Source organism: Pristiophorus japonicus, chromosome 19, assembly GCF_044704955.1.
Source record: "Pristiophorus japonicus isolate sPriJap1 chromosome 19, sPriJap1.hap1, whole genome shotgun sequence".
NCBI classification, from domain to species: domain Eukaryota; kingdom Metazoa; phylum Chordata; class Chondrichthyes; family Pristiophoridae; genus Pristiophorus; species Pristiophorus japonicus.
Genome location: NC_091995.1, coordinates 74874522 through 74897215, shown reverse-complemented (window position 1 = coordinate 74897215; position 22694 = coordinate 74874522). Strand labels below are relative to the sequence as shown.

The following is a 22694-nucleotide window of genomic DNA, read 5'->3' as shown; positions in this document are numbered from 1 at the left end:
TTCCTCCATGAGGAAGTGGAGAAATTAGTGATGGTTATTGAGGAGAAATGGCTGGAGCTGGAAATCAGCAAGAGTGGTCCGTCAAAGGTCTCCCCCAAGGAAATGAGAAAAAGATGGAATCTCGTTGCTGAAGAATTCTCCGCTGGGGTCAACACCACAAGATCTGGAAGCCAGTGCAAGAAGAAATGGCAGGACGTTGGTCAAGTAGTGAATGTAAGTAATATCTTCACCTTTAAATTGAATTGCAGTGGAAAATGTGAGTATCTGTATGTGTCCCACCCATCAGAAGCGCAGCATGTCTGACAATTAATATTTTCATCTTTGCAGAAGAAATTGGCCCACAATAAGAGGAAGAGAACTAGAACAGGAGGAGGTCCTCCAAATCTGCACCAGCTGACATCCCTGGAACAGAAGGTTGCTGCCTTGCTGACTCGCACTGGCAGAAAACGAATAAGCTCTGCACAAGCTGGACCCATACGCGAGGGTGAGGGTGAGTCACTAAAATGCATAGTGGCCCTTCAAATTGGCCTGCTACACGTGAGACTACTCATGCCATGCATCCTTCCCCCTCCTGTGCTGCTAACGATTGTGCTGTTGTCTTTTGCAGAAGAAGACGACACTCCTCAAGATCCTGACCAAGGCGGGTGGGGGGAGGAGGGGTCCATGGAAATGTATGCTCAGGAGAATGCTGACCGCGATATCGAACAGGACATATCAGAGGGCATCACACAGCCAGAGCCCTCCATTAGCTCCTTGGCAACCTTCCATGGGTTCACACCTTCTAAGGTCGCAGGTCCGAGTGGCGGTCGGGAAATGCATCTTGGGACACCCAGTCCCCCACTGTCCCAGCTTGCACCTCGCACTGGAGGGGTGCCACTAGGTAGACCCACAGCGAGGGGAAGGAGAAGCCGACCAGTCTCTCCTGAGAGGCAGCCCTCAGCAGAAGTTAATCAGGTTATTTCATTGGAGACCAATGCCCTCACAAGATCACTCGTGGCGGCCGTCAGTGGGGTGCATGATGAGGTTGCCACACTATCTGGTCAAATCTCTGCACTAAGACAGGAAGTCAGGGCGGGCATTTCAGAGGGTGTAGACAATGGCAGATGCCATGAGGGAGCTGGCTCCTGCAATAAGGGCACAAAGGCCGGAGACTCAAATGTCACTCCCACTTCACTCCACGCATCAGCCACCAGTCAGACCCAAGCCGGGCCCCCAACCCCCGCCCCCCCCCCCAACCACCATCACCGACCCTATAAGGAAGTGCACTTTCCCCGAGATGTGGGTGAGGGATGGGTGTAGACTTTCTTTCCTGTTGTTGGTGGTATCGTTGAAGTGCACTGTAAAATTCACAATAAAAGATATTTTGCATCAAAACTGAATCATCCTCCATTAGGACCACGCAACATTTAGGGTCAACTGTAAAAAGTAAAAATCCCTCACCCCTACAGTCATGCATGCCTGCCACCCCTAGCCCTGGCGGGAGGGCTAGCCGGTGCGTTTTGTAGTCGGCAAGGTAGGACTGCTCTATTTTCTGTAGCTGATTTATCTTTCATTTATTTGTGGTGATGTTGTGTAGCTGTTGTGCTGAAGATGTTATAATGTGCTGATGTTGTGAAGGTCTTTAGAACTTTGGAATCCTTTAACTCACACCCCCCCCCAATCTCTGGCTACCTGCGCTGATTTCTTAAATGTAGGTAAGGTTTTTCTGTGCCTACACATACACTGGCCTAAGTTAGTTTGGAGTAACTTTCAGCTGGCCAAATTTGCTTCTATGGCCAGATGAGGTGTAAGTGGCTTGTCACTTTTGGAGAGAACTTTAAAAAAAAAACCTAACTAACTGACTTACATTAGAGCAAATTAAATGGGCAAATTTGCGATTTTTAAGTTACTCCAAAAAAACTACTTACTCTTTTTAAAAAAAAACGGGGCAACTCTTGAGGAAATTTGGGCCCATTATATCCTGCTGGTTTGTGTTTGCCCTTGTGGTGCAAACTTTATTCAACTCATGCTTCCAGTTTCCCTTGTTCCACCTTCATTCCTGATCCTCAACTTGCCTTTCCTGTTCCTATAGAACCCTTGGACCTACTGGCTGCTCTTCACCAGTAGAAAAACAGCTGTTTACTTTTGAAAGCACTTTACTGAAGTGTTGTCGAACAATGGCCCAGTGTATTTTTTTAACTGTTTCCCCCCCCCCCCCCCATTTAATCAAATTTCCCTGTTTAAAGTTATTTGTTGAGGAAGTAAGAACATAAGAAATAGGAGTAGGCCATACGCCCCCTCGAGCCTGTTCCGCCATTCAATAAGATCATGGCTGTTCATCGACCTCAACTTCACTTTCCTGCCCGATCTCCATATCCCTTGATTCTCCTAGACTCCCAAGTGTTCTATGGAGGAGAACTGAAAATCGGAATATTATCAAAACGCTGTAAAAGTACTTATTTAGGTGATTTGCAGTGGATCAGCATGCCCTCCTTTCAACTCTGGGACCCAGGCTAGTCTAGGCTGATTAGATGTAAAGGATCCTATGCAAAACGTAAAAGGTCCTATGCAAAATGAATTTAGGCAGTCCAGTTCTTCATGAATGGTCCCAGCGAACAAAACTGTCCCCTAATTTGGTGCTAAATTAGCAATCTAACTCAGAAAAGCTACATGGTTGGCTAGTATGACAAATAGAAATTCATAAGTCAGCTTATTCATTGGGATTCTGTTTGAGATGCATGAATTCTTAATCATATTTCTGATCTTTTTCCTGTGACTTTTAGGTATCATTGAGCTCCATTTGTAAACTCCTGGAAGGCGTATCCGATTTCTCCTCTGTGTACACCTGCCATCCTCTAGTGCTGAAGTTCTTTTTCCACTACCCAGAGCTGACAGACAAATTCGGTCATTCTGTCTTGAAGTGCTGGTTTGCTCATGTTGATATCAGCTGTTTCGAGGATGAAAAAGTGCTTCCTAACTCGCAGGGTGACACAAGTTGCACGATGAATATACAAGGGAATCCAAATGTACTCCTAATTCTGCTGGTAAATAGTCCAATATAATCACTGCTAACTAGATGAAAATATAAATATTTTTACTCTGCCACAATTTTAAACCCAATGTTTGCTCTTGATCGTGGACTAGCCAGCTAGCTGAGTCAGTGAGCCCCCTCCCTCATTTCCCCTTCTCCTGCCCCACTCTTTTTCCCTTGGTACAATTTTGTTCTTGCATTCTAACGCTGCTTAACCTGAAGATAATACTTGGTGTTAACTTCCTGTGTGCAACTCAAACCGAGATTGATCAGTTTGTATCAATACATAATAATAAAGGGAGTTCCAAGAATACAATTCAAATAAGTCATTTTGTAAATAGACAAAAGATATAGATATATATTAATAATAGACCATTTTATATCAAGAAATAAAAGACTTTGGTATTAATAATACATCAATGGTAATAATAAAATTCAAAGTGGAACAAGTAGAATTATAATTCCGTACTTGGACACAGCACACAGTGCCACAACTGAACTGTGGGATGGTGTAATTTTCAGGTAAAACCCATTATAAATGTGGACAAGTTGTCAGCCTCTTGCCTCTGAGTCAGAAAGTTATATGTTTGTCCACAGACTTGAATACATAATGTAGACTGACACTTCAGTGCAGTGCTGAGGGAGTGCCGCACTGTCGGAGGTGCCGTTTTTCAGATGAGACATTAAACTGAGGCCCCCGTCTGCCCTTTCAGGTGGATGTAAAAGGTCCCATGGCACTATTTTGAAGAAGAGCAGGGGTGTTCTCACTGATGTTTCCCGGCCAATATTTATCCCTCAACCACCAAAAACAGACAATCTGGACCTTGCTGTGTGTGGGACCTTGCTGTGCGCAAATTAGCTGCCGCGTATCCTAAATTACAACTGTGACTGCAGTTAAAAGTATTTAATTGGCTGTGAAGTGTGTGGGGTGTTCTGAGGTCATGAAAGGCACTATATAAAGTATAATAGTAAAGACGTCTTGCTGCAATTATATAGGGCCCTGGCGAGACCACACCTGGAGTACTGTGTACACTTTTGGTCTCCTTACCTAAGGAAAGATTTACTTGCCATAGAGGGAGTGCAACAAAGGTTCATCAAATTAATTTCTAGGATAGGGGGATTGTCCTATGAGGAGAAATTGAGTAGACTGGGCCTACATTCTCTCGAGTTCAGAAGAATGAGAAGTGATCTTATTGAAGCATACAAAATTCTTACAGGGTTTGACAGGGTAGATGCAGGGAGGATGTTTCCCCTGGCTAGAGAGTCTAGAACAAGGGGTCACAGTCTCAGAATAGGGGTTGGCCAATTAGGACAGATGAAGAAAAATTTCTTCACTCAGAGGGGGGGAAATCTTTGGAATTTTCTACCCCAGAAGGCTGTGGAGGCTCAGTCTTCTGAGTATATTAAAGACAGATTGATAGATTTTTCAATATTAAGGAATCAAGGGATATAGGGATAATGCAGGAAAGTGGAGTTGAAGTAGAAGATCAGCCATGATCTTATTAAATGGCGGAGCAGGCTCGAGGGGCCAAATGGCCTACTCCTGCTCCTAATTCTTATGTTATAAATGCAAGTCTTTTTGACATAAGAGTTTATAATGGTAAAATGTGTGACAGGAAATGTGTGCAAATGCAAGATTAGTGAGATATAGATAGATAATGGCTACTCATTTATGAATATCGAAAACACAGTCACAGAAAAAATAAGAAGTTTCAAAATGTAATCCCCAAAACGCCAATAAAAATCCCAGAATACTATAATAAAAATGGAATAATTAAAATTCTGTTCATAAATCAGCGTCCCGGTAATACATTATGCATTACATGGTATAATATAAAAGGGAGAAACCGCCAACTCAGCATGTGGAATGTCACTAGTGATCGTCTAGTTTATTTTAAACAGTGCAATGCTTCAGTTAATAGCAGAGAGAAATTACATACAGCGATATGTGTTTGTCTCCTAATATTGGCAATAGTAATTTCTAGGCTTAAATTATTTTATATTTATAACAAAAGAGAATTCCATTAAAGCCTCATTTAAAAGAAAGGAATAATAATTTTAAAAATGAGAAGTGTATTCTTACATGTGGATGCATTGGTTGTAATTTACCAAAATTCCCTGGATTCTGGGGAGGTCCCAGCAGATTGGAAAACTGCAAATGTAATGCCCCTATTTTAAAAAAGCAGACAAAAAGCAGGAAACTATAGACCAGTTAGACTAACATCTGTGGTTGGGAAAATGTTGGGAGTCCATTATTAAAGAAACAGGAGCAGGACATTTGGAAAAGCATAATTCAGTCAGGCAAAGTCAGCATGGATTTATGAAGAGGAAGTCATGTTTGACAAATTTGCTGGAGTTCTTTGAGGATGTAACTAACAGGGTGGATAAAGGGGAACCAGTGGATGTGGTACATTTGGACTTCCAGAAGGCATTTGACAAGGTGCCACATAAAAGGTTACTGCACAAGATAAAAGTTCACGGGGTTGGGGTAATATATTAGCATGAATGGAGGATTGGCTAATTAACAGAAAATAGAGTCGGGATAAATGGTTCATTCTCGAGTTAGCAATCAGTGACTAGTGGGGTGCCGCAGGGATCAATGCTCGGACCCAAACTATTTACAATCTATATTAATGTCTTGGATGAAGGGACCGAGTGTAACGTAGCCAAGTTTCCTGACGATACAAAGATGGGAGAAAAAGTAATGTGTGAGGAGGACACAAAAAACCTGCAAAAGGACATAGGCTAAGTGAGTAGGTAAAAATTTGGCAGATGGAGTATAATGTCGAAAAGTGTGAGGTTATGCACTTTGGCAGAAAAAAATCAAAGAGCAAGTTATTATTTAAATCAAAGTGCTGCAGTACAGCGGGACCTGGGGGTCCTGGTACATGAAACACAAAAGGTTAGTATGCAGGTACAGCAAGTGATCAGGAAGGCCAATGGAATCTTGACCTTTATTGCAAAGGGGATGGAGTATAAAAGCAGGAAAGTCTTGCTGCAGTTATACAGGGTATCGGTGAGGCCACATCTGGAATACTGCGTACAGTTTTGGTTTCCATATTTAAAAAAGGATATTCTTGCTTTAGAGGCAGTTCAGAGAAGGTTCACTAGATTGATGCCGGAGATGAGGGGGTTGACTTATGAGGAAAGGTTGAGTAGGTTGGGCCTCTACTCATTGGAATTCAGAAGAATGAGAGGTGATCTTATCGAAACGTATAAGATTATGAGGGGGCTTGACAGAGAGAGTGTTTCCATTGATAGGGGAGACTAGAACGAGGTGGCATAATCTTAGAATAAGGGGCTGCCCATTTAAAATTGAGATGAGGAGGAATTTCTTCTGAGGGTTGTAAATCTGTGGAATTCGCTGCCTCAGAGAGCTGTGGAAGCTGGATCATTGGAATACATTTAAGACAGAGATAGACAGTTTCTTAACCGATAAAGGGTAATGGGGAGTGGGCAGGGAACTGGACCTGAGTCCATGATCGGATCAGCCATGATCGTATTGCTCGAGGGGCCATATGACCTACTCCTGCTCCTACTTATGTTCATATGTTGTCTAATGTTCATCCAGAATCCTATTCGCATAACCATTTATGAATTTTTCAATCGAATATTTTATTTAGCCTACCAATTTTGACATATATATAATTATACGTGACCCTATTTACTGAAAGATGTCTAAGAGAAACTAATCTATTGGTAGTGCAGGTTGTACCTCTCTAGTCTGGCACCCTAGGACCTGACTGGTACTGGACCAGAGAATTTTCCGGACCATGGGAGGTCATGCCGACCCTAGCGTTGTCAGCAGTACCCTAGACTTACCGGGTACTGCTGACAACGACCCGGCCGCGTTCTGCTTATGCCCAGCTTCAACGCCTCAGTAAGCCTCCATGCTCCTCGCTCCCTCTCCACGCTGACCCGACCAAGGAGGGAACACCGGAGGCAGTGGGGAGAAGAGGAGCAGCCAGCCCCAGGACACAGCGTGGGTTGTGACTCCCCCCACCGGGAATGATGCCGGACCAGGGATGTTGCTGGACCAAAGAGTCCCGGACTGGAGAGGTACAACCTGTAGTCTGTTGTCTCACCTTCCTGGAGAGGTGCCTAAAACAAATATTTTTACAATGCAACATAGTTTGGATTCTTTGTACATTTCTCTAAATATGACACGGTACACGAGGTTCAACGCACTGCGCCTAACCAAGAACGACCCACTGTAGTTCAGCTTTTATGTTTTTTTAAATTAAAATTACAATAAAAGTTGAGTTTTTGAGTAAAAGGCTTGAGGTTTTCAAAGTTCCAACCTAGTCTTCAGCCAATATCATTACATTTGTGCCACGTCTGTTAGGATATGGTCCACACTGGAGAAATGGAATTGGCTTTCAAGGCATTACTGGTACTGAAATTATTCCTGAGGAATAGTGACAACATACTGCCGACCTCTGACCTGCTTCGGCCACGACTACTCCAGATATTACAAAGGTTCACAATAGAAAACAATACACAGCTTTCTAAAGGTAAGTAGTAACATGGGGTGCAGGTACTGTAAGGAAAGTGTTAATCTTTGTATTGTAGTAATAATAATCTTTAGCTTTTGCCTGTTCATTGAGGAAGTATTAGTTAATTTAGATGCAGTGACCACTGAATTGTTGAATTAAAACTGACTTTAAAGCAATGGTCTGTTTAGACGTTCCAGTGCATCTATTTCAGAGAGCTTTAATTAGTTGGTAAAAAGTTCTACAGAAGAGAACATCTGAGGCTACATACAGGCAGAGACGCTCCCTGTGTTTATTCATTAGAAGGAAGCCCTTGAAGATGTGAAAGCCTGCCTGTGAAAGACCATGGATTTGGAAAGTTAGGGAGTGTGGACAAGTTAGAGAGTTGTGAATCTATGACTGCAAGGACAACATCATTAAATCAGCGTTGAATGATACATAATATGAAACATGTGAATTGTCATGTAGAAGGGGTGATAAAAAGTGGGGGTTGGAACAGATATTTTATAATTCGATTAAGGACTGATCAACCTGTTAAGCTGAGCTCGGAACTGTAATGTGTTTGAATTCTCCGGCTAAAACTGCCAAGGGTTTTTTTCGTTGGTGCTGTTAAGTGTGTTATGTAATGATGTGTGTATCGCCCCAGTACCGTAAATGTAATGTAAGCACTATGCCATACCACAGAGGGCGCTGTGGTGGGAAACCTGGTAGTACCTGCAACAAGGACTATATAAAGCTGGCCACCACACCTGAGAGGCACTCTGGAGCTGAACAATAAAGGACGAAGGTCACAGCAGTTAGATTTACACCAGACCGTGTGGAGTCAGTGATTTGTGTGCTACATACACCACAAAGTGCATGTTTATTATTGTATGTTTAATAAATCTGTGACATCTGACATTTAATGTTGAGAACCCTATGATTTTGAAGAGTAAATTATAAGTAAGAAGACCCTTCCTCTAACATTACAGTATCTTCTACAGGCTAGACTAAACCAAGCTCCAGTTTCTTAAAGTTACTTGAAACTATAATGTTGCTTTTTAATTTCCATTATATTACAAATATAGGTCTGAAAAAAACGTTGAAAATATAACCTGTTTAGTATAAAATACATATTTATTTAGCCTTTAAGATTATATTTGTTGTGGCAGTGGTAGCTATCAGTGTTGTTAATTTCTTTGATATGTGATGATGTCGAAAGGTTTGTGACGTGGGTAAAAGGATATTAACAATATAAACTTGTTACATTATTTGTCAGTATTCAAACTACAATTTATACTCTGGTAGAGCTGTAGAGTTTATATAACCAAAGTTAATTATTCAGTCTGGACAACATCAGTACAACAAAGAACATTGTCCAATGAGAATTATTTTAGCATGCAATTTTGGTCCTAATTGCTGATTACCATAATTTGAACTTGCCTGGAGGTGCTAAAACAGACATCTGCAGGTTTAGCACTCTAGTGCTGATTAGATGCAATTTTTGTGGACCAATATATGTGGGCTCCATGCACCCACTTCTCCTGAAGGTGTGGAGTGCATGGAGCTCGGGATGGCTCGGGAACTGAGTGAGAGGGCGCAGAGGTTCTTGGACGTGGCACTGGAGGTCCTGGTGGAGGGGGGATATCCTGTACACACAGGGGGATGGAGTCCACCTCGCCCTCCTGTCCCTCTCTCCTCCAGGAGCAGCTGCTCTGCCTGGTCTCATGTTCTCCTTCCACTCATCCTGCAGATGAAGGGAGACCCCGAGCAAGATGCCCATGACCAAGCACTCCCTTTCTGCTGGTAACTCCTACAACATGTGCAATAAGGTAGAGTAGCTCAGCACTCACTCACTTTAGGTGAAGTCTTCAAAGAATTTCCGGAATAAATGCTGATCAGAGTGTTAGTGATGTCTTGACAAAGGGAGGGAATTTTAATCTTGAAAAACAGGTGGGTTGGGGTAGTGTGGATAGTTAGTGTTAAAATCTGAACCAGACCCTGCCTCCAACATGACCACTTCCGGTTTTAACGGAGGCGGGCAGCCAACCCACTCAGGAGGTGGGTCCTCCATTTCGAATTTAATTTTAGCTAGTTAGGTTTTGCAGGCCGTGAGGACTGCTGGATCCAGGAAATCTGTGCCTGCGATCGGATATTCCCCCCCAACACCACCAAGCCTTCGATTTCCTCCCCCGCAAGCCTCCAATCCACCCCCCCACGAGGCCTCCTCGCTTCCCATGCTCCTCTGGCTTCCGATCTTTATGCGGCCTCTGATCGCTTCTGATCCCCCGCCCCTCCTGCCAGCGCCTCAATCTGGCTGGCTGCGAGTGGGAAGCAGGTTTCCCATGCAAATCAGGCCCTGCAGTTCAATTCAGCAGGGCTATGGGAAACACATTCTTACGGATTTCCCGGCCGCTTCGGAGTCCCCCCGTCACTCCCAACCTGCCTTCCCCATTAAGATTCAGCCCAAAGTGACTCAAAGTCTTCTGATGTGTTTCAAAAGACCTCTTTAAACCTCTAGCAGCAAGTGAGCAGTAAAAGGTGATAGAGCTTTAAGTAGCACTCGAAATCCTCTGAAACGACTTGTTTACTCCCAATCAAATGGTTGCTGCTAGGAGAGCTATCTACCTAAATGCCATACAACCTCCTAAATGAGCGCTAGCATGCAATTTAAGTGGCAAATAGCCCCTTAACGATCCTCCGGGCAGCCATTCCTAGTGCAGGCTTCAACTCCTTTACCAAGATAGTCTGTTGTGCTAAACACTGGCTAAACTGGCGTTTCAGCTCAAAACCCCATCTTGGCCCCCACAGAGGCTCTTTAGCACCTGAAGGAGCGCTCCGGTAATCTTTTCTTGGTCTCCAAGTTGCCTTGTGCCTTGTAACTATTATCTGCATCCCTCAATCACATTCATTTGTATTCACTAGCTGGTACGCTTTATTTTGTATTTATTGCATTGTAGTTTGAGAATTACCACAGTCTTTACATGCCTATCATCACTCTTATTCTCTGTTAAGCAGGAAACAAGAATCTACCGTTAGTACTGGATCTCCTTTCACTAGTACAGATAAAGATTGGAGACGTTGAGGAAATGGGCAGTACTGATTTCAAACTCCTCTACCATGGTAAAATTATTGTTAATGTTACATTGTGTCAAGAATTGTTTTTATAGGTCTCTCCAATTTGTGATTGAGAACTCAGTCAGGCCACCTTCTCCTAGGGTTGTACCAATCTTGCTGTCAATCTGGCTTCCAGGAGATGTACATTGTGGCCAAACATGTATAACCTCCTGATCCACTCCATAAAGACAAGGAGCGATCACACAAATTAGGGTTGTATTCCCTAGAATTTAGAAGGTTATGGGGTGATTTGATCGAAGTTTTCAAGATATTAAGGGGAACAGATAGGGTAGATGGAGAGAAACTATTTCCGCTGGTTGGGGAGTCTAGGACTAGAGGTCATAGTCTAAACGTTAGAGCCAGGGATTTCAGGAGTGAAATTAGGAGCTCACCTCTGCACACAAAGTGTGGTAGAAGTTTGTAACGCTCTTCCGCAAACGGCAATTGTTGCTGAGTCAATTGTTAATTTTAAATCTGAGATTGATAGCTTTTTGTTAACCAAAGGTATTAAGGGAAATGGACCAAAGGCGGGTATATGGAGATAGGTCACAGATCAGCCATGCTCTCATTGAATGACGGAACAGGCTCGAGGGGCTAAATGGCCTACTCCTGTTCCTATGTTCCTCCTTGTCTCCCTTAATGGCACTTTAATAAAAATACCACCTATTTTCATTTGGATTATATAGTTGGGGGCAGTGTAGAAATTTCTCAGTTTAAAATGGAAACAAAAGCACAGATTTTGCACCCCTGACTCTAATGCTAACCCTAATGCATAAAGCTGGCCCAAATCACACTGAGCTGACTGTGAATTTTGCAACTTGTGGTTATTTGAATAATTATCTTGAACTCCTGGAACTGCTTTGGCCTTGTGCTGCAAGATAGCCTAATGGGAATGTGAAAAATGTGGCTAACAGCTCAAATTTAAAGTGAAGTGCCAGTCAAAGATTAATGGCTATATAAAAGGACAAATCTATTTTAATTCCTCCTTTCTTTCTTTCTTTTTTCCCCTCCTTGCCTTCTGTGTCTCTTACCTTCTTCCCTTTTCTCACTCATTCCTTTCTGTCTCTCTTACTGCTTTTTTACTTCGTCTTCTGTTCTGCCTTTCTCATATCTTCCCTTTGTGTTTCTCATGTCCTGTGTATAGCTTCTCCCTCTCTTCTGTGTTATCTCTCTTTCCCTTGGTCTCTCAGCTCTTATCCTTCTGTGTATGTCCGCTCACTTTTCAATCTTCTCTTCCCCCCCCCCCCCCCCCGTGTCTTTCTCCCTCCCTGGCTCTGCTGCACAGGAGGGCAGGAAAAAGAGTGGGAGCGCGATAGTGATAGGGGATTCAATGGTGAGGGGAATAGATAGGTGTTTCTGCGGCCGCAACCGAGACTCCAGGATGGTATGTTGCCTCCCTGGTGCAAGGGTCAAGGATGTCTCGGAGCGGGTGCAGGACATTCTGAAATGGGAGGGAGAACAGCCAGTTGTCGTGGTGCACATTGGTACCAACGACATAGGTAAAAAAAAAGGGATGAGGTCCTACGAAACGAATTTAAGGAGCTAGGAGCTAAATTTAAAAAGTAGGACCTCAAAAGTAGTAATCTCGGGATTGCTACCAGTGCCACGTGCTAGTCAGAGTAGGAATCGCAGGATAGCGCAGATGAATACGTGGCTTGAGCAGGGAGGGATTCAAATTCCTGGGGCATTGGAACCGGTTCTGGGGGAGGTGGGACCAGTACAAACCGGACGGTCTGCACCTGGGCAGGACCGGAACCAATGTCCTAGGGGGAGTGTTTGCTAGTGCTGTTGGGGAGGAGTTAAACTAATATGGCAGGGGGATGGGAACCAATGCAGGGAGACAGAGGGAGACAAAAAGGAGGCAAAAGCAAAAGACAGAAAGGAGATGAGGAAAAGTGGAGGGCAGAGAAACCCAAGGCAAAGAACAAAAAGGGCCACTGTACAGCAAAATTCTAAAAGGACAAAGGGTGTTAAAAAAACAAGCCTGAAGGCTTTGTGTCTTAATGCAAGGAGTATCCGCAATAAGGTGGATGAATTAACTGTGCGAATAGATGTTAACAAATATGATGTGATTGGGATTACGGAGACGTGGCTCCAGGATGATCAGGGCTGGGAACTCAACATCCAGGGGTATTCAACATTCAGGAAGGATAGAATAAAAGGAAAAGGAGGTGGGGTAGCATTGCTGGTTAAAGAGGAGATTAATGCAATAGTTAGGAAAGACATTAGCTTGGATGATGTGGAATCTATATGGGTAGAGCTGCAGAACACCAAAGGGCAAAAAACATTAGTGGGAGTTGTGTACAGACCTCCAAACAGTAGTAGTGATGTTGGGGAGGGCATCAAACAGGAAATTAGGGGTGCATGCAATAAAGGTGCAGCAGTTATAATGGGTGACTTTAATATGCACATAGATTGGGCTAGCCAAACTGGAAGCAATACGGTGGAGGAGGATTTCCTGGAGTGCATAAGGGATGGTTTTCTAGACCAATATGTCGAGGAACCAACTATGGGGGAGGCCATCTTAGACTGGGTGTTGTGTAATGAGAGAGGATTAATTAGCAATCTCATTGTGCGAGGCCCCTTGGGGAAGAGTGACCATAATATGGTGGAATTCTGCATTAGGATGGAGAATGAAACAGTTAATTCAGAGACCATGGTCCAGAACTTAAAGAAGGGTAACTTTGAAGGTATGAGGCGTGAATTGGCTAGGATAGATTGGCGAATGATACTTAAGGGGTTGACTGTGGATGGGCAATGGCAGACATTTAGAGACCGCATGGATGAATTACAACAATTGTACATTCCTGTCTGGCGTAAAAATAAAAAAGGGAAGGTGGCTCAACCGTGGCTATCTAGGGAAATCGGGGATAGTATTAAAGCCAAGGAAATGGCATACAAATTGGCCAGAAATAGCAGCGAACCCGGGGACTGGGAGAAATTTAGAACTCAGCAGAGGAGGACAAAGGGTTTGATTAGGGCAGGGAAAATGGAGTACGAGAAGAAGCTTGCAGGGAACATTAAGGCGGATTGCAAAAGTTTCTATAGGTATGTAAAGAGAAAAAGGTTAGTAAAGACAAACGTAGGTCCCCTGCAGTCAGAATCAGGGGAAGTCATAACGGGGAACAAAGAAATGGCAGACCAATTGAACAAGTACTTTGGTTCGGTATTCACTAAGGAGGACACAAACAACCTTCCGGATATAAAAGGGGTCAGAGGGTCTAGTAAAGAGGAGGAACTGAGGGAAATCTTTATTAGTCGGGAAATTGTGTTGGGGAAATTGATGGGATTGAAGGCCGATAAATCCCCAGGGCCTGATGGACTGCATCCCAGAGTACTTAAGGAGGTGGCCTTGGAAATAGCGGATGCATTGACAGTCATTTTCCAACATTCCATTGACTCTGGATCAGTTCCTATGGAGTGGATGGTAGCCAATGTAACCCCACTTTTTAAAAAAGGAGGGAGAGAGAAAACGGAATTATAGACCGGTCAGCCTGACCTCAGTAGTGGGTAAAATGATGGAATCAATTATTAAGGATGTCATAGCAGCGCGTTTGGAAAATGGTGACATGATAGGTCCAAGTCAGCATGGATTTGTGAAAGGGAAATCATGCTTGACAAATCTTCTGGAATTTTTTGAGGATGTTTCCAGTAAAGTGGACAAAGGAGAACCAGTTGATGTGGTATATTAGGACTTTCAGAAGGCTTTCGACAAGGTCCCACACAAGAGATTAATGTGCAAAGTTAAAGCACATGGGATTGGGGGTAGTGTGCTGACGTGGATTGAGAACTGGTTGTCAGACAGGAAGCAAAGAGTAGGAGTAAATGGGTACTTTTCAGAATGGCAGGCAGTGACTAGTGGGGTACCGCAAGGTTCTGTGCTGGGCCCCCAGCTGTTTACATTGTACATTAATGATTTAGACGAGGGGATTAAATGTAGTATCTCCAAATTTGCGGATGACACTAAGTCGGGTGGCAGTGTGAGCTGCGAGGAGGATGCTATGAGGCTGCAGAGTGACTTGGATAGGTTAGGTGAGTGGGAAAATGAATGGCAGATGAAGTATAATGTGGATAAATGTGAGGTTATCCACTTTGGTGGTAAAAACAGAGAGACAGACTATTATCTGAATGGTGACAGATTAGGAAAAGGGAAGGTGCAACGCGACCTGGGTGTCATGGTACATCAGTCATTGAAGGTTGGCATGCAGGTACAGCAGGCGGTTAAGAAAGCAAATGGCATGTTGGCCTTCATAGCGAGGGGATTTGAGTACAGGGGCAGGGAGGTGTTGCTACAGTTGTACAGGGCCTTGGTGAGGCCACACCTGGAGTATTGTGTACAGTTTTGGTCTCCTAACTTGAGGAAGGACATTCTTGCTATTCTTGCAGCGAAGATTCACCAGACTGATTCCTGGGATGGTGGGACTGACCTATCAAGAAAGACTGGATCAACTGGGCTTGTATTCACTGGAGTTCAGAAGAATGAGAGGGGACCTCATAGAAACGTTTAAAATTCTGACGGGTTTAGACAGGTTCGATGCAGGAAGAATGTTCCCAATGTTATGGAAGTCCAGAACCAGGGGTCACAGTCTAAGGATAAGGGGTAAGCCATTTAGGACCGAGATGAGGAGAAACTTCTTCACCCAGAGAGTGGTGAACCTATGGAATTCTCTACCACAGAAAGTAGTTGAGGCCAATTCACTAAATATATTCAAAAGGGAGTTAGATGAAGTCCTTACTACTCGGGGAATCAAGGGGTATGGCGAGAAAGCAGGAAGGGGGTACTGAAGTTTCATGTTCAGCCATGAACTCATTGAATGGCGGTGCAGGCTAGAAGGGCTGAATGGCCTGCTCCTGCACCTATTTTCTATGTTTCTATGTTTTCCTTCCATTTGTCTCCCTCTCTCTCACTTCACTCCATTTCCTTCGCTCTGTGTTTCTCTCCTCTATCTTTGTGTGTATCTGTCTTTCCGACATGTCTTTCGTTGGTTCACTTTATCTATTATTCTCTTTTGTTATTCTTCTTCCATCACTATCACTAAAGAAAAAGTACTCGGTAAAATAATGGGACTAAAGGTGGACAAGTCCCCTGGACCTGATGGTCTGCATCCTAGAGTCTTAAAAGAAGTGGCTGCAGAGATAGTTGATGCATTGGTTGTAATCTACCAAAATTCCCTGGAATCTGGACAGGTCCCAGCGGATTGGAAAACCGCAAATGTAACGTCCCTATTTAAAAAAGGAGGCAAACAGAAAGCAGAAAACTATAGACCAGTTAGCCTAACATCTATCGTTGGGAAAATGCTGCAGTCCATTATTATGGAAGCAGTAGTAGGACATATGGAAAAGCATAATACAGTCAAGCAGAGTCAGCATGGTTTTATGAAGGGGAAATCATGTTTGAAAATTGCTGGAGTTCTTTGCGGATAAGGGGTATATTTGGATTTCCAGAAGGTATTCGATAAGGTGCCACAAAAAAGATTACTACACAGATAAAAGCTCACGGGGTTGGGGGTAATATATTAGCAGGGATAGCCGCCGATTGGCTAACTAAAAGAAAACAGAGTCTCGGGATAAATGGGTCATTTTCTGGTTGGCAAACGGTAACTAGTGGGGTGCCACAGGGATCGGTGCTGGAGCCTCAACTATTTACAATCTATATTAATGACTTGGATGAAGGGACCGAGTGTAATGTAGCCAAGTTTGCTGATGATACAAAGATGGGTGGGAAAGCAAATTTTGAGGTGGACACAAAAAGTCTGCAAAGGGATATAGACAGGCTAAGTGAGTGGGCAAACATTTGGCAGATGGAGTATAATGTGGGAACGTGTGAGGTTATACACTTTGACAGGAAAAATAAAAAAGCAAATTATTATTTAAATGGAGAGAAATTACAAAATGCTGCGATAGAGACCTGGGGGTCATTGTGCATGAAACACAAAAAGTTACCTGCAATGCCACAGGAAATTGACTAGTCATTATATAAAAATAATGCAAAAATTAAATAAAAATAACAATTGTAGTCTCCGTATGGGTCTATTTAGTTGCATAGATTGCCTTGAATTTTCCTTGTTAGAACTGCTATCTTCTGCAGCTAGTGGATAGGGTTAGATCCTCAAACAGAAACTGAGCGAAGAGCTGACATGAATTTTGTTGAGGTCCTTGTAAAAGCCCCAAGAGACAGGTAATCAGTGGGATCAATTACCATTGCCTTGGGCAGTCTTGTGGTCTTTATTGGGCGCACAACGCTCTTTTTGGCCATTTAAATTCCCCGGCTCATGGCACTAGTTGAAAAAGAGAAGAGTTTTGGTTATCTTGACCAAGATTTCTCCTTTAGCCATGAACATCCCAAACAAAATTTTAACTTGTCATCTGATTGCTGTTTGGGGGGGTTGTTACTCGTGCAGAACAACCGATACTTCTGCCCACATAACAGTCGCTACAATTTACAAAGTAATTAATTGTGAGCTGTGATACCATATGGTGCAAAATAAATTATAATGTGTAGTATTACCGTTATGCTGATGTCATGTATTAGCCATTTTCCGACTCCAAATTTGGATGTTCTATGTAAATCAGAAGTTAATGTATTTTCAAAAATAATAATGACCGGCACATTTTAACACACTGGCATTTTTGTCTTTCAGCTACGTTCAGTATTTGTATAATATGCACATATTTTAATGCTTGTTTAAGTAGAAAATAATGCTGAAGTTAAAATGAATGCTTTGTTTGTATTCTTAAAGTTAGTAACTTGGCAGGAAAATGCAAAGCCTTGAGCACAGAAATCCTACAACCTGCTTTTAATTTCTTCTACTGCAGTTTGAAACAGACCTCGAACTCCAACAGAAACAGAGGTAATTAAACAGAAGCAAATCTGGAGCTTTATACACTTCTAGGGCCCGAGTTTCAGGTGCAGTTGCTCCTATTTTTTTGGAGCAACTAGTTTAGTTTGGAGTATCTTAGAAATCGCAATTCTCAGCACTTAGTTTGCTCCAGTTCTAGTGAGTTAGTTTAGTTTAGTTTTAGTTCAGTTTTTTTTCAAAAGGGGGCGTCACCAGCCACTTGTGCCTGTTTTGCAAGTTTAGGCACCGAAAAGTTACTCCAAACTAACTTAGAACGGACTTTTGTAAGCTCAGAAAAACTTGCGTACACTTTAGAATTAGGCGCAGGTAAGCCAGAGATGGGGGTTGGGGGGAGGGGAGGGAAGTTAGAGGATTTTGCAAAGCATTAAAAAAACACTTTTGAAAATAAAGAACCATCAATAATAAATGATAAATAAATCAATAAATAAAAAGTTCCTACCTCAACTACCCGTTCGGGAGCCCGGCCAGGGCTTAGGGGCTGTGTGCTGCAGGCTGAAAATCGTCACTCTGCCCGCTTCAGGAACTCATTCGGCCAGGGCAAGGGGCTGCGTGCTTCGGGCCCCTCCCACACAGCCAGCAGCACACGCACACAGAATGTGGGGCCAGGAGCTACTGCACACACGCGCAGCTGCCGGCACTATTTTTGTCCCAGGGCTGTAGCTCCGCCCCCCCCCCCCCCCCCTGCTGTTGTGCTGCGTCGCGCTGACTGCTGAACAGGCCTGCTGCACTCGGAGAATCCCGAGGTAAGTTTTTGGCGCACTTTTCATTCCACAAAATAGGCGGGCCTCTCAGAGGTGCACCGTTCTAGCGGATATCAGAAACTTGGACCTATTCGTTTCAGCTGCAGAGAAACAATGGAAAAGTCCACTTGCTGAGATCAGGGAGTTGAGGTTGGTTTCTTTTATGCGCCTACTGTTAATGCCCCCGGAGGCACTAATGGGGCGCAATTGTTTTTTTGCCCGGGCGTGGCGAGAACAGCGCCCCAGCGGAATTGGCCGGGTGTTTTTCGGAGGCGCTAAGAGGTAAATAACGCTCCTGCTGGAAGCATCCCACTCAGCTGCGCCCAGAGATGATGATGTCATCGCCATGTGCACCGCTCCGTTACCGCCCCAGAAGAGAAATTCGGCCGCTCCCCATCACTTACCGTCTGATGGTGGCAATGACAGCTTCAGCTGTTGAGTTGGAATTGGGAATTGGCTGGAGGAGCGTTATTTAAAGGCGCCATCTCGAATAACAAGAGCCATTACTCTTTGCAGCTTGGCAACACATAGGCAGAGTGGCTGGTGGACAAATGTCAGTGTTTTTCACTTCAAGAACTGTTCTGCCTCCTAACTATTCCCTTGTATCATTGAGGGCAGATTTGAAACCACAACCTTTATATGGTTTCATGGGGGCTGTGTTGGCGCTCGCCCTCTTGCTCCGACATCACCGTTGGAGGCTACTTAGTTAGAGACAAAGGCTGGGACCTGCAGAGAGAAAGATAGAAAGAAGAACAGGGAGCAAAGCAGCAAAATGTGGCCAGAGGGAGAAGGTCCAACAGGAGACCTTACCCTCCTAGATTATTTTCGGCAGCATTCCTCCTGCATCAATTTCACTGACAAAGGCAGCGCTTCAGCAAGGACATGGTCACAGAGCTCTGCCAGTCGCAGTCAAGGTCATCATCGCGCTCATTTTCTATGCCAATGGATCCTTCCCGGGAGCAACAGGAGCCGCCTCCAAAATCTCCCAGTTTGCCATCCATTGCTCCATCTGTGAGGTCACAAATGCTCTACAGAAGGAGGGACTACATTTCCTTCCCTGTGACCAGAGAGAAGCAGCACGAGCATGCATGTGGCTTTGTCAGGATAGCGGGCCTCCCCATGGTGCAGGGTGCCATTGTCTGCACCCACGTCGCTTTGCGGGCACCACATCACAGTCCTGTAAATGCAATGGTTTCCACTCGCTGAATGTGCAGCTGGTGTGTAAACACACACACAATCCTCAACGTCAATGCTCTATCCGGACCTCTCGGGAGGAGTCCTCCAGTACTTGCCTGATCGGGTGTCCCTATTCGTCGCTATCTGCTGCATGCTGCACAACCTCGCCATCATGAGGGCACTGCCATTGAAACCAGGCATAGCAGCAACACCAGCGAGGGAGGAGGCAGCGAGTCAATCGTGATTCTGCAAGTGAGGTCCACGACCGTCTCATCAGAGTTCGGTTCCAATGAATTCCATCCCACTTCCCGGTTCCTCTGGATGTCCCCATCACAACATCAATTTTCCCTTCCATGCCAAAGCCCCAAAACTGAAATGAGAGACAACAGCAAAGATGAAACATTCCAATCAAAATTTATATAACACCAATAAACGCTTTCATAATGTATTTAATAATCACCCTTCTGCATTTCCTTATATCCCCTCTTTGCTTTAACTATTCTAGTGTTCCTCTGCAGTGTGTTCACTGTGCTGTGTGTCAAGGCCAGAGACTACAGATGGCCTTGCAGGATGCCCACAACCTGCTCTGGGCCTGGAAGGGCCGGCTGTTGATTGCACTACCTCGGGCTGGGAAGCGGCAGTCTGGGCTGGCTGGGTGACCGCCAGCGATAAGTGCTGTAGTGAAGTGGCAGTGGTGAGATCAGGAATGCTGTTATTCTGATAGAGGACAGCAGGTTCCTGCTCCACTGACCCAGTGCCATTCCCCCGGGGCAGCACCTCAGCATCCCCACCAATCTGCTGGAGCACAGTTTGGTGGGCTTCTGCACCACTGAGATTCGTGGTGGATCCAGCGGTGATGGCAGCAGTAAAAGCACGTGTGGCATCCAGCTGAGACTGCATGAGAGAAGTCTGAGACTCTACCAGCTGTCATTGACTACATGACACCAGTCAGACCATGTGTGACATCAAGCTGAGACCACATTGTGTGCATTACAGCACTAAGACGTTGCGTTGCTTCCGCTTGTGCTACAGTGGAAGCTGCCACATCGCCCATGACATGCGTCATGAGGTCTGGATTCGCACAGTCTCTCTGGGAGTCCACCATCGTCTGCAGACTGGCAATGATGGGCTCCATGGTTTGCGCAGAGCTCTGTGCAATGCTGGAGGCAGGCGGACTCCACCACATTCCTTAACACTGCCGAGAGGCTCTCAGGCAACCATGCAATTGCACCCATGATGTCAGAGTGCATGGCCATCACCCTTTGTGTGAATGCCTCCTCATCGAGGTTCTCATCTGAGTCATGTAGAGCAGAATCCGCGCACAAACTCGGCCTCCGGTGAGTTGGCTGCCGAGGTTCAATTTCCCCTTGGCCTTGCAGCAGCCCACTGGGCCCAGGTGCATCACCCACTGCAGACCCCTCTATTAACCTAACCTTTAACGAATGCATAGTGCTAGTATCTGAGCTGGTGCCTGCAGGTGAGAGAAGCAATGATGCAGTGCTCGGCTCCTCCTCCTGCTCTTCCTTCTCTTCTCCCTCCAGAATCTCTGCTCAGCTGCAGGCTCCACAGCTGCTGTCTGGTTATCTGAAAGTAGAAATGGCACGACTCACATTAAGGTGAGGGCAGTGAGGCATGAATGGAGCAAGGAATGCAGATAGTACAAGGAGCTGGAAAGTGATAAAGCCTTATACTGTGGAGGGTGGGGGGAGTGGTATGCGAAAAGAAGAGGGAATTGTGTTGTGTACCTGTAAAGCATGCACTCCCATGTTCCGCCACCAGGGAGTGCATCCCCTGAAGTCCCAAGAGATCCCAGCATCCCTTGGGAGCACTGTATATAAGCCGGCCCCTAAGGCCTGTTACTCTGGAGTGTCTTAATAAAGATTGAGGTCACTGTTACTTTAACCTCCCTGTGTGCAGTCTCACCTGTGTTAGGAACACAATAACTGGCGACGAGTACACGAATCCAACGCAAAGTTGCAGCAAACTGTGGGCATCCTGGAGAAGTTCTCTGAGGGTGAGGACTGGGAAGCCTATGTCGAACGGTTAGACCAGTACTTTGTAGCCAACAAGCTGGACGGAGAAGGAAGCGCTGCAAAAAGGAGAGCGGTCCTCCACACAGTCGCGGGGCACCGACCTACAGCCTCATGAAGAATCTTCTGGCTCTGGTGAAACCCACAGAAAAGTCGTATGAGGAGCTGTGTACACTGGTTCGGGAGCATCTTAACCCGAGGGAGAGCGTGCTGATGGCGAGGTATGGGTTCTATACGTACCAACGATCTGAAGGTCAGGAAGTGGTGAGCTAAGACGACTTGCAGGACAATGAGTTTGATAGCTACCTGGAGCAAATGCTACGAAACCATCCTACGAAAACTTTGACTGTAGAGACACCGACCCTCAGTAAGGCCATTGCGATAGCACAGACGTTTATGTCCACCAGTGATAACACCAAACAAATCTCTCAGCACACAAGTGCTAGCAATGTTCATAAATTAACTGGAACTGTGTTTGTGAGCAGAAATGTACAGGGCAGAAACCACGAGTCTGCAACTGCCAGCAGGACTCAGGTGACCCAGATGACTCAGAGTCCGCAACAAAGGATGAATGCAAGGCAATTCACATCTTAGTGTTGTGGAGGCTTCCATTCATCCTATTCATGCCGCTTCAAAGGGTATGTTTGCAAGAGCTGTGGAACAATGGGGCACCTCCAACGAGCTTGCAGACGAGCTGCAAGCTCTGCAAAACCTGCTAACCACCACGTGGCAGAGGAAGATCAGTTCATGGTGGATCAAAGCAATTTAGGGCCTCAGAAAGAGGAGGCAGATGCTGAAGTACACGGGATGCACACATTTTTGACGAAATGTCCACCTATAATGCTAAACGTAAAATTGAATGGCTTACCCGTAGCCATGGAACTGGACACTGGCGTTAGCTAATCCATCATGAGTAAAAAGATGAGAACGTACGCCAAAGAGCTCATCACTGTCCCAGGCAGCGCCATGGTCAAGGTCACCTACGAGGGCACGGTGCAAGAACTGCCACTCTGGATTGTCCCGGGCGATGGCCCCACACTGCTTGGAAGGAGCTGGCTGGGCAAAATCCGCTGGATCTGAGATGACATCCGAGCGCTATCACATGTCGATGAGGCCTCATGTACCCTGGTTCTTAACAAATTTCCTTCCCTTTTTGAGCCAGGCATTGGAAACTTTTTCGGGGCGAAGGTGGGGATCCACTTGGTCCCAGAGGCACCACCCATTCACCACAAGGCGCGAACGGTACCTCACATGATGAGGGAGAGGTGGAAATCAAGCTGGTCAGGCTG

General features: G+C 45.0%; 1 protein-coding gene across 8 annotated transcripts in view; it reads left to right on the top strand.

The window, feature by feature from the left end:
• The window catches only part of LOC139229953 (meiosis inhibitor protein 1), a 193995-nt gene that overhangs the window by 118454 nt on the left and 52847 nt on the right, over nt 1–22694 (top strand). For 7 of the 8 annotated variants that reach the window (XM_070861627.1, XM_070861624.1, XM_070861628.1 and 4 more), the window contains 4 exons: nt 2763–3023; nt 7356–7524; nt 10498–10605; nt 17340–17450. In XM_070861627.1, the coding sequence (XP_070717728.1) occupies nt 2763–3023; nt 7356–7524; nt 10498–10605; nt 17340–17450 (649 nt within the window). The remainder of the gene's footprint in view (nt 1–2762; nt 3024–7355; nt 7525–10497; nt 10606–17339; nt 17451–22694) is intronic. The other variant, XM_070861623.1, reaches the window with a different exon arrangement.